The sequence below is a fragment of the Melanaphis sacchari genome, unplaced genomic scaffold (assembly GCF_002803265.2).
Source record: "Melanaphis sacchari strain LSU unplaced genomic scaffold, SCAv2.0 Contig153_pilon_pilon, whole genome shotgun sequence".
Classification (NCBI taxonomy): domain Eukaryota; kingdom Metazoa; phylum Arthropoda; class Insecta; order Hemiptera; family Aphididae; genus Melanaphis; species Melanaphis sacchari.
In genome coordinates this window covers 23639-38987 of record NW_020270678.1, presented here as the reverse complement: position 1 = coordinate 38987, position 15349 = coordinate 23639, and the positions used below count along the sequence as shown (strand labels likewise).

At 28.4% G+C, this 15349-nt stretch overlaps 3 protein-coding genes and 1 pseudogene across 3 annotated transcripts; 3 read left to right on the top strand and 1 right to left on the bottom strand.

Moving 5' to 3' along the window:
- Nucleotides 1-233: 233 nt before the first annotated feature.
- LOC112592031 lies at nt 234-4719 on the top strand (annotated as a pseudogene).
- Nucleotides 4720-7219: 2500 nt separating this feature from the next.
- Nucleotides 7220-8665, top strand: LOC112592030 (tigger transposable element-derived protein 4-like). Its single transcript, XM_025335995.1, has 3 exons — nt 7220-8138; nt 8326-8558; nt 8660-8665. Exons 1-3 carry the CDS (start codon nt 7220-7222, stop codon nt 8663-8665), a joined length of 1158 nt encoding a protein of 385 aa, XP_025191780.1.
- Nucleotides 8666-10045: 1380 nt separating this feature from the next.
- LOC112592029 lies at nt 10046-12154 on the bottom strand. The gene is made up of 3 exons (XM_025335994.1): nt 11307-12154; nt 10329-10838; nt 10046-10226 (listed from the first exon to the last, which is right to left on the bottom strand). Exons 1-3 carry the CDS (start codon nt 12152-12154, stop codon nt 10046-10048), a joined length of 1539 nt encoding a protein of 512 aa, XP_025191779.1.
- A 1008-nt stretch (nt 12155-13162) lies between these two features.
- Nucleotides 13163-13984, top strand: LOC112592028 (KRAB-A domain-containing protein 2-like). The gene is made up of 2 exons (XM_025335993.1): nt 13163-13399; nt 13463-13984. The coding sequence occupies exons 1-2, from the start codon at nt 13163-13165 to the stop codon at nt 13982-13984; spliced, it is 759 nt and encodes a 252-aa protein (XP_025191778.1).
- The last annotated feature ends 1365 nt before the right edge of the window (nt 13985-15349 follow it).

Below are 15349 nucleotides of genomic sequence, written 5' to 3'. Positions count from 1 at the left end.
TGGACATACATTTGTACGGTTAAAAGAGTTTTTTTAATAGTTGTGTAACCTACAATGCAATTATTTTTACAAATATTTGTATTAAACTTGTATATATTACTTATATTACCTTAAATATTAAGTTTCTTTTTATTACAATTTTTACATTTCACATTACTAAAATTTGTCAACAAATTTATAATTATAAAAAAAATGTTTATCTAAATTTAGTTTTTAAAAAAACTAAGTAGCAAATACAGTTCAATATGACGTATACTCAAGAAATTATATGGCCAGAAAATAGTATTGGTTCTGAAAGCGACTTTGAAGAAATTGATATTAATTTTACTAACTTGGACAATATAATCATTCCTGTTATCAATGAAGAAAATATTCAAAATCAAACACCAATACAACTTGTATGTATAATTTGAATTGTTTATTTTATTTTACATAAATAAAGTAAAATATTTTACTTGAATAATTATTTTACAGGATAATACTGATTGTAATCAATCTTCATTTATTATAATACCAGAAGAAGAAAAAAATCAATTAAAATTAATATTTGAAAGTTGGAATTTAAGTTTTCTAACTGAAATATGTTTAGGTATGTTTGAAATAAAGAATTAGAAATATAATTGTTAAGGTGCTTAAATAAAATTTAAATATATTTATGTGTTAAATGAAAATATTGAAAATACCTAACCTAGGTATAACACTAAAATCTAAATATTTGGTATTCAATCTTAATAGAGTTTACTGTCTTCTACTTTGCCTACAACATTTACAATAAAAATACATGTGTATAAATACAATTAAAAGTAATGCAATATTATATATTATAGATCAAACAATTACCATCGAGGTGTTAAAGTATATGAAACCAAAGCACGTTGAAAGGTTGTTAAAAAATTATACTTAAGGTATACAATTAAAATTTGAAAAAGAGTTGATAACATGGCAACAACTACAAATACAAACAGATCCAGTTATAATATCTGAAAAAGATCAACAACCCAAAACTTTACCTGTTGAATCAATAATTAAAGTATTCAATATATTAAACGATTCTGCCAATGGAAAATTGGTTCTTGACTATTTTAAAAGTAATAGAAAACTAAACGACTCGATTAGATGCAAATTAGTAGATATGATAATACATTACATAATTTCTTCTAAAACATCAATGACTATTAAATTGGCTGATGGCATAGCTGATCAAATTGTCTGTATGTTTTCATCTGAAATAAAGGTACCTATTTATATGTTACTTTTATAGTTTAATGCCTTTATATGATGTCGATGCATTAATTTAGAAAAATATATTTTAAAATTTTGTATTTACCTATATAATATTATATAAATATTTATTGAAACATGATTTTTAGAAATTGTTCATGCATAAAAGTTTATTTTTATATTCATTTATATGGTCAATCAATACTTTTTGTTAATACATTTGTAATATGAAATTTTAGGATACATATTTTATGCGTCATGGCCCAACAAATGCACCACGAGGTAAATAATTATATGCAAAATATTATAATTGTATGAGATCACTGGAGACAAGTGGTTTATTGTTCAATGTTAAGAAACCAAAACCAAGTACAATAATCACATCAAGAAATAATACTTTTAGTTAGTGCCTATAATTTAATTAGTTTATTAAAAAGTCTAAATTATCTAACTGTTAAATAATTTTAAACATGAATTAAATATTAATTTTTATCAAAAATTAGCACCAGAAACTGATATTAATGATACGTTGGATGTAATAAAATATGGCAATAGCTCTTTTCCTGAATTGCAAGAGCAATGGAAGGCTACTGTACAATATAGACTTCAGAAAATAAACTGTTCGAACTCGGTATCTTTTTAATTGCCCACCGGTTCAGAAAAATGTAAATCTTCCCTCCCGCCGCCATAAGACTCCGCTATCGTATCATAATTATCCCATGTGCGATATAATCGTCGCGAGACAGATATGGATCCGGCTGGTTTTGCCCGTCGACCTTTTTAATATAATATACGTAGTCAGTGTCTTTTCGCAACCACCGAACGGAACATATCGTGGTGTGTTGCCCGTCGCCATCACGCGTGTTGCGACTTAAAAACCTTTTTTGGAAGGCGACCTGGTTGGTTGTCTTATTCATATTTTTTTTTTATATAATTTTGTTAGTGCGTGCCGGCTCGAGGCCGCCTGTGCGTTACCACACAAAACCTCGTGGTTATTTTTGGTAAATGTGCGCATTACCTGTGTACCACAGTACATTGTTATGGGCTACGAGATATACTAATAATATAAATATAATATAATATTCATGAGCTACGAGATATGCTAATATGTAATATAATGTGTAATATTGCTATAGGTGTTAGCAATAGTAATCTAAATATATATGTAATCTAATAATTATAATGTATACGAATATTAGATTCATATTTTGTAAAAACATTGTAATAAATCAAAATAGTAGTTCTTAGGCGAGGTCGTTTTGCATTTATAAGAATTGCCAGTAAGACGATAACATCCAGGAGATTGTTGTTTCAAATGTGAAAACAATTCCAAGAATTAATCTAAATTGGAAGGTTGACGATTACAACAACAAGAGATTTTCTTGTATATAAGTGAGTCCGAAGACCAACAAAGGCAGATGTACCAGAGCTACGAAGAACAGAGCAACTTCACGACACTCAGCCACTTCTTATATCAGTTACATGTATTTTATTTATATAGATTAAACATTATTGTAATTAAAAGTTGTACAATTCATTTTAATAACACCTTGGATCTGGATCTGATATTGGCACGCAACAACATCGACAACTTGAGGCGTGTCATACAAGTGACGGACAAGTATAATCCATTGTTGGAACAGCATCTTATTAGACCAACGATCGTATTTTTCATCTCCAGAAGACAGTTGCGGAATTGCCAGGTCGTTTTTGGTTGTGTATATTTCGTGGTTTATTTATTATTATTTTGTATCACGTTTTAGGTGAATTTACTTATATATTGTTTCTCCTTTCTATTTTATATCTATATATGTTGACCTATGTAGGTCTATAATTTTTGGGCGCCCTTTTTTTTTAAATTGGTCATTAAGTTAATATTGTTATATTGCCTATTTTGGAGCTGTGATCAGTTATTATATTAATCATTGTTGTGAAATATTTATTTTTTATTACGTTGTATCTATATAATTGTATTATACTGTTACGAGTAACCCTTTTTATCCTCAGCACACCGCGAGTCGTGACAGCAAACGGCTAGGAATTGCACGTGCTGTCCCGGCGACAACATAAACAGTTCAAATTCAACAACAAATGTAATAAATGAATGAAAAAATTATACAATTCTATTAGGGTACAAGCTTGTAAGTCGAAAACAAAAAATATTAATTACCATTTCTAAGTTAATTTATCATTTATTCACTGCTTACCATAAAAAAATCATAAAAATTAAATAATTTGGTTTACTCATTTGAAATATAAGTTGTATAATATCATTGTTTTACTATACCCAGATGGATATTGATTTTAATGAGCTGTTTACAACAAAAACCAATATCATAAGTGAATTTGAAAAATATTCTGAAGATTTATTAAAAATGAACCAGATAACCAGATATCACAAAGTAATCTATGTAAGTATATATTATTATTATAAGGTATAAAATAAAATATAACAGATAGGTACCTATATATAGACCTGCAGGCTACAAAAGCCATCAATTTACAGTCCAGCCCGGCTTGAAAATTTTCCAAAACTTTAAAAAAATCTCTTTCGGTCCAAGGATATTTCTTGTATGTTATAAATCTGGTCCGATCCGAATAAAATATATTTGATAAAAAAATGTCCGGTCTGGTTCAGTTCAAAATATTTTTAAAGACACATATAAATAAATATTAAAATACATGGGTAATTTAAAAAGCTTACCTTAAAATAATAATCTAAATAAATAAATGTAGGTACACAAAATATATACCACTAACATGGAACATTAAAATTAGGCAACTGTGAACTGAAGTCTGAAACCGATGGGCGGCGATCAATGATCATAAGAACGATACGGCCTATACAAGTGTACTGGTGTCTTATTGTCTTAACAATCTGTAGTCAAATGTAATGAATATTCTATAAATATTTAAAATTCCGTTTCTATTTTATATTGGTAATTGTTACTATGATACTACATATATATAAATAATAATTCCACGAATAATATTTATAATAATAATCAATTATTATATTATATTTTATTACTATTGTAAATTGTTGTTAATGACATATTTATTAATTTTATATAAATAAGTAAGTAGGTAATAACTTTGTTATATCTATTTCCCAGTACCTGTCCCGCGAATAACATAATATTTATGATTAATGATTATGTTAAGGTGAATGTCAGCATTTGGTGAATGTTGACATTCACCGGTGAATGTTGACATCCACTGCTGTTTTTGGTGAATGTCAACATGTTGAATGAATATTAAAAAATTACCAACAGTCACAGCGATTATCAGTGAGTGTTGACATTCACAATTGAGTTTGGTGAATGTTGATATTCACAATATTGAGTTTTGATGAATATTAGAAATGTTTAGTTAAAATTGAAATATAGACATTCAATGATTAGTGTGTGGTATATCGTGTCATACGTTAAGATTGTGAATGCTTATAGATATGATATTGCTCACACAATAGCTGAAGGGAAAATTATGTTTGAGTAGAAATGTATAATAATTTTATCGGGCGCAGCCCGTTTCGCCCAAAATCGACCTTTCCCGTTTCGCCCAGATACCCGTTTCGACCAAAGCCATTTTAGTCGTTTTCAAATTAAGTTGGCAATGGTTTTTAAATAATATAAATATATAATACATATATCATTATTAACTCTTATTATTATTATTAGCTATTTTTAAAAAAAGTCATAGAAAAAATGTTTATAAAATACATCTTATTTAATTATACATTATTACAGTAATAATACAAAAAAACACTATATTATTTTTTACTAAAAGTCATCATAAAATATATTAACAAAAATTATTATTATAATTTCTACTCATGCTTTTTACAAACTCATATCTAGTAATTTCACCAGATCTATATAAAAGTATACGTTTTTCGTTAAATTCTTGTCTTTCCTTCGTTTTTTTATCTTTTGTTTTTTTGGGAATTTCAACGCTATTCATTTTGATGTACGTTACTGTCTGAATATCATTGCGTATAATGTTTAACCAGCTTATGATTGACGGAGAGTTAGAATAAAAGTTTTTATTGAAATACGAGTGAAACGATTCACACGCATTTGTTGTGAGCTGTATACTCGCCGAATTACATGCCCATAATGTTGGACTAAAAACACTGTCCTCAGAAATATAGTTTTCTACTAAATAATCACAATACTTAACTAATTTTTCGTCAGTTGGACATTCAGCCATTAAACTTGAGTAAAGCAATCAGATACTTTAGAAGGTTCTAAAAATATTAAGCCAAAAGTATGTTGAATCCAATTACCAATACTTGTATTATTTTGGTATTCAGTTGCTAAACCATATTTTTGAACGTTCCTATACCAAGCTTGTGTAAGGTGAAAACGGCAACCAACTATTTGCGATGAAGGCCAAACTTCATTGACTGCTAAATGAATAGCTTTTTCAAAGTCAATAGTAACAAATTTTGGTATAAAAACTAGGCCTAATTCTTTGCATTTATTTACTATTGATTTAAAAGTATACACATATGTTTCATATTTTTTGTCCGGAAGTAAAATAAATATTAACGGTATATAATGACCATTTTTAAAACCATGTATACAAAACATTTGCTCAAAGAATTTAGCACAAAATTGGAACGTGCCGTCCATATAAATTGTTTCCATAACATTACATAAAAATGTAAGGTTAGTTTTACAAGAAAAGATTATTATGTTTTTTATTTCATCATTTACTAACACAAATGGTTCGTTTTTTGTAGTAAAAGTGGTTTCTGGTGTATTTAGAGCCATATGTGCTTCAGCTATAGTAGTTGGAATAAGAGGAAGAACTTTACGCCTACTTCTGTAAATTGATTTTCTAATCACATTAAAATCATTTGAAGTAAAACCATCAGTAAGTTAAGTGTTTTCTGATAACTCTTTTAAAATGATTTTTTTTTGGCTGTATGTAAAGATTTTCAGTAGCTTTTCGTTTACATGAAACACTTACTATTTGACGATTTATTTCTGAATCACTACACGAATTATGATTATGTCGAAGCTGGTCAGTGTTTAAAATATCCTCTTCATTCACCACTTTAAAATTAGACGTGTATAATGTAGCTGAACACGTACGTTTCATGCATCGCCAACGAATTCCATCAGTATTTACATTTTTTGAAGCGAAATTGTACTTAAATTTATTAAAAGCCACCATGTCCTTATCTCGCTTACTTTTTATAAACATAGCCATCATTAAAATTTAAGCTAAAACTGTTCACAACTCAATAACTAACGACTTCTAACTTATACTACGTCACTTAGGTAACTGTTATATTAATGTGGGAACTCCTTCAGTCGACTAACATGTCTTTAATTTGATGTTATCGGAAGATAGTATGTGATCGCTACAATTACGAGTCTATAATGACTATAATATAGCAGTCTATAGTATAATAAAATATACTGTATTCGATAACGATAAATGAAACTCAAACACTTATTATTTTAAAATAGTTTTTAGTGGACAATATTAATTGGTCATTTGTAGGGCTGGGATCTAAATGCTCTAAAAAATCTTGAAAAATTCCTATAAAAAAAATGCAGAAATGACTTAAAAAATCCAAAAATGCACTATAAAAAACTAATTACAGTCGAATCCGCTTATTACGATGCCGTATATAACGATATTCCGGATAAAACGATTCTCAGCCATGTATTTGGTTGGTTTTATATCTCATGTGCAGTAATTTTGATCGGATATAACGATATCGGTTATAACGATAATTCGGATATAACGATACTATTTTGAAATGAAAATTGGTTTTTTTTATGTATTTATAACAATAAAATGGATTTTGTCCGGTGCGATAATTCGTAATCTTATCTGTAATTACGAGTAGATACTTACTATACGTGTACAACAATAACATAAATATGCGTATCGTAAACAGCACACAAGTCTTACACGTGTCAGTATCGTTTCAGTCACCGTTTTGATTTCTATCCGTTTAAACACGTTCATTTTTAAAATGTCAAATAAAAGACGTCGTTGTTTTTCTATCGCTGAAAAAGTGAAAATAATTGAAAAATTAGAAAATGGTGTTTCAAATAAAGTTCTCTGCCAAGAGCTGGAAATCAGTCAATCGACTCTGTCTACCATATGGAAATCGAAAGACCAAATAAAAAACATTTTTCTAAAAGACGTCACATCTAACAAAAGGATAAAATCTAGTCAACATAAAGATGTGAAACAGGCTCTCCTGGAATGGTTCAAAATCCAAAGATCTAAAAATATTCCAATAAATGATCCAATACTTCAAGAAAAAGCGACAGAATTCGGGAAGCATTTTCATAAGACAGATTTTCAATGTTCTTCTTCTTGGATTACCCGTTTTCGCCAAAGACATAATATCGTTTTTGGAAAAATAAGTGGAGAATCGGCAAGTGTCCCTGTTGGTGTTTCGGAAAATTGGCTGGAGCAAGTTTGGTCTGGTTTGTGTAAAAATTATATAGTTTCTAACATTTACAATGCCGATGAAACTGGACTGTTTTTTCGTCTTACTCCGTCTCAAACATTACGTTTCAAAGGGGAAACGTGCAGTGGAGGTAAATTATCTAAAGATCGACTAAAGGTTCTTGTAGCCTCTAATATGGATGGTTCTGACAAAAAAAAACTGCTGGTAGTTGGAAAGTCTAAGACTCCGAGATGTTTTAAAAATGTCAAAAACTTTACCGTTGACTACAAAAACAATAAAAAAGCATGGATGACTGGAGAAATTTTTTCAAATTGGTTAAAAGAATGGGATAAACAACTGGCAGAAGAAAAATGGCATATTCTATTGACTGTAGACAATTGTCCGGCCCATCCTTCTGTTCAAAATCTCGACTTCATAAAGTTGGTTTTTCTCCCTCCAAATACGAAATCAATACTTCAGCCTATGGATCAAGGTATTATCAAGGCATTAAAAGTAAAATTTCGAAAACAATTGGTACTTAAAATTATAAATAGAGAAGAACAGGGAAAAGAATCAAAAATTTCAGTATTGGATGCAATTTTAATGCTCTCAGATGCATGGAATGATATTTCTACCACTACAATAAAGAACTGTTTCCGCCATACTGGGTTCTCATGCAGTGTATAATGAAACAAAAACGATAAGTGACGAATCAGATTTCTTCCCAAGAGAAAACTTTCAACATTTCGTCGAGGCTGATGATGCTCTATGGACCAATGCAGAACCGAATGAAGAAGAAATAGTCAGTTCTATTTTGAATGCAAGTGAGGATGAAAACGAAAACGATGATGAGGCGGAAGAAATTGTAAATAAGGCACCGTCTATTTCGGAAGTGTATTTTTCAATTAATCAAGTACGTACTTTTGTTTCGTTAAACAGCGATATAAATACACCAGAAATATCTATGGCATTAAAAAATATTGATAACTATGTTAAGAAATCGTATTGTTCTAGTTATAGACAAAGTACTATAATTGATTTTTTTAAAAAAATATTAAAAATTATGTTAGGAAATTGTATTGTTCCAGTTGTAGACAAAATACTATTTTTTTTTTTTTTTAATTAATATTACACATACATATACAATATACATACATATATGTACATATTTGTTTAATAAATACATTTTTCAAATAATATTCAATTTTTTTTGTCTTCCGGATACAACGAAGTTCGGATATAACGATCTAATTCTCTAGGTCCCTTGAAGATCGTTATAAGCGGATTTTACTGTAGTTACTAATAACTGAGATAACTTGAAATAGATACCTATATAGCGATAACGTCGGTAATTTGAGCGGAAAGTCCTGGCTATGATAAAATTGTTATCGACGAAAACTTGTCGTGCTATATAATTAATTATTAGAACCGACGGCAGATTGACAAAAGTCTTTTGTTAATCACTACAGTATTTTCGTTCATTGACATGTTTTTATGAACAAATTGTAAAAAATGCTCGTCAAAAAATACTTTTAAGGTTAATTTTATCAAAAATGCTATACAAAATTACTTTAAAAAATAAAAATAGCTAATAATAATAATATGAGTTAATAATGATATATGTATTATATATTTATATTATTTAAAAACCATTGCCAACTTAATTTGAAAACGACTAAAATGGCTTTGGTCGAAACGGGTATCTGGGCGAAACGGGAAAGGTCGATTTTGGGCGAAACGGGTGCCGCCCATTTTATCGTACGGTGTTTAATGATCTATATAATATTATCAGAGATGCATTTAATGTTACGGTATCAGTCTACCTGCCTGTACTCACTACCTATCTCTCTCTTACACACGTAGCTTTTACTTAATCACGTAATTAGCGATTAGGGAAATATTAAATAATCAAAAATATCAAAAACTATGGAAAATACGTTTATATCGACCAGTGTCGACGTAGTTCATTTACCTTGCTTACATGAACGGAAAGGCAAACTGTTGTGAATCGTGAATGAGTTTGTGCTACGTTAGAGTTACTAATTGTTCAAATGTATAATGGAGAACAAACGAGAAGTTTTTTACGAACAATTTAACGCTATATTAAGTACAAAAAGAGAAGATAACAATTTTTATTTAAGTACTGAAAAATATAACAAGTCTAAGCAAGGGCGCCCGCAGGATAAAATCCCACCCGGGGCAAGATCAAAATTATTATTTTAAATCTTAATATATTTCTAGTGTTTTTATTCTTAAATAGCATAACCTACATTAAACAGAAAAAACAACATTATGTCATCACATAAGGCCTTTTATTTGTAGATTTACAAATTTACAATACAATATTAATATTATTTGAATATATGTTAATGTAGATGTCACAAATTAATTATATTTATATTAGTCATCAAATAAAAATTGTATGCGTCTTGGTTGCATACAAAATGATTGTATAACATTATCAATAATTTTTTGTTTTTGCTTTTTAACAATGTCTTTATGTATATACAATAAAGCTAAGCCATTTAATCTGTCTTCAGATATTGAATTACGTATCCATGTCTTTAACCTTTTTAATGAACTGTAAAAAAATATATATTTTAATGATGAATGAAATACCTGAATAGACTTTTTTATTTATAATTATAATTTATATTTATAATTATTTACAGTTAAAATATACCTGAATGACCTTTCAACACTACAAGTTGTTGCTGGAAGAGAAATTGCTATCATCGCACACATTTTTATAGCAGGGAGTAATTCGGTTTCTTTTAAAACATCTGTAAAATCCATCATATCTGGTACTTCTTTTGAACTCCACAAATTGAACCATATCAAACCTTCTTCGACAATATTATCCACAAATTCTCCATAAAATTTCTTAATCCGATTAAGATGTACAGTAATTTCTTCTATTGACATTTTTTTTAAATTTTTTGGATGTAGAGAAAATATAGAAAAAGCTTCTTCATTCTTTTCATCAAACCGACATTTTAAAGATGATATTATAGAGTCCAAATATGGAATAAAAATTGAAATTCTGTAGTAATCAATAGGATTTTTTGTAGGATGATTTGATCTTAAAGTCTGTCTAAAAGAAATTCTGGGTACTACAAAGTCAATACCTACATCATCAGCATAATTTTTTATATCTTTCATTAAAATCTTAAAAACCTGTTCACTGTTAGTTCTGTCAGTTGAAATAATTTCTATTAATTTTTGTATGTGTATTTGTACACCAAATAAATCAACATCTACACCTTATAATATATTAGTGACTGGTTCTATAACAGCTGAATATTTAGCAATAACCCTTAAGCAAACTAAAAACTGTAGAGTAGTTATCGAATTAAAAATATATAGTGATTTAACTGATGTGTCTCTATTGCCATTAATTTTAAGATAATTTAGGGCTTCAATAATATCAATATAGTTTTCATAAAATTTTCTTAATGCTTTGTGAGATTCTGACCATCTTGTTAAACATAACTTTGTCAAACTTGGAGCAACTGAATTTCTAAGAGAACTTTCTTTAAAAAAATTAATTGTTTCTTTGATAATTGAAATTGTGTTCCGAATTTCTGTTATAGAATTTAATTCATTTAGCACTAAATTTAATCGGTGACTTGAACAATGTACATATATTGCTTTATTATACCTATCTTGAATTCGTTTTTGAACCCCACTAATATGGCCAGACATAGTACTGGCACCATCATAGCCTTGACCAATTAATTTATTTAAATCTAAGCCCCAATTAAGCAAAGACTCAATAATGGCATTTGAAATACTTTCTGCATCTAATTTATTAAGAGCTATAAATCCCAGAAAATCTTCTCTCATAGTTGTTAATCCGTTTTCATTAAAAGTATATCTTATACATATAGACATTTGTTCTGTTCCACATATATCCATTGTTTCATCAGCAAGAACAGAATAACATTCAGCTTTTTTAATTTGTTCCAAAATACTATTTGAAGTAACCGTCCCAAAAATTGTAATAAAATTATTTTGAATGCGATGAGATAAATAACTTGCGTTCTTTGGGGCATTTTTAAAATGATCCTCTAAAATAGTATCACCACATTCTACTCTTAACTTCAACAAATCGTTAAATAATGCAGAATCATCAGAATGACCTCTTAATGGTAGACCATGTGTCCCAAGGAAAAATATTGATGAAACTATTGACTTCAGTTTTAATCTATTATTCTCTATCATTAATTTAACCGAGTTATCAATCATTTGGTGAACATTTGTTGTTTTGTTTTGCATAATTGAAATAAAATCTTTAGATTTTAATGTTGTGAACTTATGCCATTCACTACTTAAGTGAGCTTTAGCTTGCTCTTGAAATTTTTTATAGTTACAAAAAACATTTTTTATAAATGCTCCTTTGACACTTCCTTTGGTAACTGGAGATTCAAATAAAACACAAAATTTGCACAATGCACCTTTCAAAGAAGAAGAATAACAAACCCAATCATATTGGTTTAAACCATTCATGTAAAAAGGGTCTTTTACCCTGTTTAACATCAGCTTTAAAGTTATATGTTGAATTTGGAACCCATGGTGTAGTAAGCAATTGGTATTTAAGTAGGTTATCTTGGATATTTTTATTCAAAAAAAGGCCAATATTATATTATGGTATAATTTCATTTACAGAAGCATCATACAAATTTATCTAAAAAAATATAGGTACCATTTTTTTTTTAATTTAGATACTTTGTTGAATTATTTAATTTAATTGATAAAAAAAATAAATTTTTCTAGTATTTAATTAATAAATAAATATTTACTTCAACCTGTGATCGTGACGAACCACTTTTTTCATCATTAGATTTAATTTTCTTTGAAAAATATGAATACAAAGTTGTATTTCGTTTGCTCATGATTAAAATAAACTAATTACTACAATGTAACCACTAGCAGAAAAATGTAAAACTTATAAGACAAATTTTAAAAATTAATATTAATAATTAACACACTATAAGTAGTAACGAGACGAGTCAACATAACACACTTTCTCACATTATAACTCGAAACTCAAAAGTATAAAAATACGACACGTAAATGATACGAAAATGAAAAATATGAGTTCCTATTATAATGAAACCATATAAATATTATTGTGGTCATTATCATTTATCGCTGCCGTCTACGTTTCTGGGGAAAAATAACGTGTATCTAAAAATAGATGAAAACAAAATCAAGTACTATAGAAATGCATTTTTATCACGGAAACGTTTGCCGCACCAACATGATGTTAGAGCCAAGATGGCTAGAATCACCACATTCGGCCAATATACGGAGTTTCGTAGGCCTGATTATTATAAACATTGTAAACTAATGAATACATTAAAGATTATTTTTTTAGATTATCTAAAAATACAATAATTTTTACATAACTTCATAAATGAATGTCAATTGAGTCAATAAAATTATGTTATAATTAATATGCGTGGCGCCGTGGCATTAATAAACAATAGTTTAAAAAAATTCCCAGTAGGGGCAATGGCCCCTTTGGCCCCCCCTGCGGGCGCCCTTGAGTCTAAGGGGAAAGAAAGTAAGCAACGCGCCGTGTGCAAGTTATTGAAAAGATATGATGTCGTTAAAATAATGTTTCTCAACCAACTTATTGTTTCATTGAAACCTGGTGAAACAAAAATAATTTACTTCGTGAAAAATAAAGATTTATTCGATATTATCCATGATGCCCATATCAAAACAGGCCACGGAGAACGAACCCGTGTAATTAGTGAATTACAAACAAAATATAAAAATATAAATTATGAATCAGTTACATTATTTTAGAGCTTGTGTGTTCAATGTCAAAGGAAACAAAAAGTTCTGAGGAAAGGGATCGTCGTAAAGCCCATTATAAGTCATGAACTCAACTCTCGATGTCAAGTTGATTTAGTCGATATGCAAACATGTAAAGATGGTGAGTACAAATTTATTCTCAATTATCAAGACCATCTCACTAAATTTATACAGCTTAGACCATTAAAGAGCAAGACAGCAGAGGAAGTGACCCTAACGTTGCTGCCAATTTTCCTCACTTTCGGTGCACCAAATATTCTGCATTCCGATAATGGGAGAGAGATTTCCAATAAAATTATTATGGATTTGTGCTCAATGTGGGAGGGTGTTAAAATTGTTCACAGTAAACCTCATCATAGTCAATGTCAAGGTTCCATAAAAAGAGCCAATCAGGATTTTCAAAATATACTCAGGGCTATGATGCACGATAAGATTACAACAAAATGGTCAGTAGCTTTACCATTTGTTCACCCTTGTGAACTTGGCAGCGCAAAACCAGCAGACATAGATTAAATTAATCCAACAAATTTGTTGGTGAATTGTTGGACTATGTTGGACAACTTTCAAAATTTGTTGAACAATTTTTTCACTGTAGGGCCTAACATAATCTATACAACCAATATATCACACTCCTATATTCTATTAGCTAATTTTATAAAGTTTATACGTTGAGACGTTATTTTACGAAGGTTTTTGTCAAAATTATTTGGTATATAGATTATACTAATAGATATGAAATGTATAGGTAACAATTTGTTATTCAAAGTGAAGATATAAATGGGCGTTAAAAGATATTCGAAGTATATATAAAGTATATATACGAAAAAAACTCAGTTGAATATTTTTAATTATTCGTAATAAATAAGTATTACAATAGATATTGATACAACTTTTAAAATACCTATATAACTAATAATTAAATAAAATAAAAATGTTTAAATAACTTTTTAAGTATAAAAAAAAAATATATATATATATGTATATCTAAATAACTCTTTAAATATATAAAAACAATACATGATTTTTTATACATTTTATACAAAAATGTATTAAACAGTTTTAATGAGAGCAATATATTATAATTATTATTTCATTATTTTAATAAATTGTAATTTAAATGTAATTGAAAAAAAATAAAAAATATTATGTGAACCGTTTTTTATTTTTTTTTTTAAATAGTCACCCTTTACCTATTTATAAATTATAATTAAGGATAGTATTAACGGTTTGCGGTTTCAACGATTCGCGTAGGCAATACATAAGGAAAAACTCATAAATCATAACACTAAAAATTGCTTTCTATACGAAAAGATAATAATAATATATTTGGTTAACTACATTGTATTATGTGACAATGAAATTTTTGTTATCTTTTCAACATTGCTAATGAAAAGATATTGATTTCAAAAAATAATACCGAATTGTGTCATCAAGTTTATATGATATCTACAAAAGTTATTCACATGCGATAAATTGACTAGTATAAACAAACAGTCAGCTGTATACCGAATTATTCAATTTAATTTATTGTTTTTTTTTTTTTTATTGTAAGTGATAATAGTATTATTTAGATGTATCCAAAATGTTTTATTTTTATTTCTTATTATCATAATTCATGATACTATAACCATTCGTCATTATTGTCACAATTTCACGGCTACAACAACGTGTGCTATTGCAGTCTATGGATATAATAAAATAATTTAATATCTAGTTCTGAAGATCGGTAAGTAATTTATTAAAATATTAATACAAATACCTATGTAGTATAATATTATGCTTGAATAAAATATCTTATTTTAAAATGATATTATTAATTAATTTATTTATTTTATACGATGGTATAGTTAGTAACTTTGTTTCCTTTATTTGAAAAAA

What these genes read in the sequence shown, in the direction of transcription:
- LOC112592028 (XM_025335993.1), top strand. Translation starts at nt 13,163, where the DNA reads ATGGCCCCTTTGGCCCCCCCTGCGGGCGCCCTTGAGTCTAAGGGGAAA. An exon ending in GCCACGGAGAACGAACCCGT is followed by an intron (nt 13,400 to 13,462) that starts GTAATTAGTGAA and finishes ACATTATTTTAG; the next exon opens with AGCTTGTGTGTTCAATGTCA.
- LOC112592030 (XM_025335995.1), top strand. Translation starts at nt 7,220, where the DNA reads ATGTCAAATAAAAGACGTCGTTGTTTTTCTATCGCTGAAAAAGTGAAA. An exon ending in ACTTCAGCCTATGGATCAAG is followed by an intron (nt 8,139 to 8,325) that starts GTATTATCAAGG and finishes GTTCTCATGCAG; the next exon opens with TGTATAATGAAACAAAAACG.
- LOC112592029 (XM_025335994.1), bottom strand. Translation starts at nt 12,154, where the DNA reads ATGAATGGTTTAAACCAATATGATTGGGTTTGTTATTCTTCTTCTTTG. An exon ending in CAAAAACGAATTCAAGATAG is followed by an intron (nt 10,839 to 11,306) that starts GTATAATAAAGC and finishes TTCAACTGACAG; the next exon opens with AACTAACAGTGAACAGGTTT. An exon ending in AGTGTTGAAAGGTCATTCAG is followed by an intron (nt 10,227 to 10,328) that starts GTATATTTTAAC and finishes ATTTTTTTACAG; the next exon opens with TTCATTAAAAAGGTTAAAGA.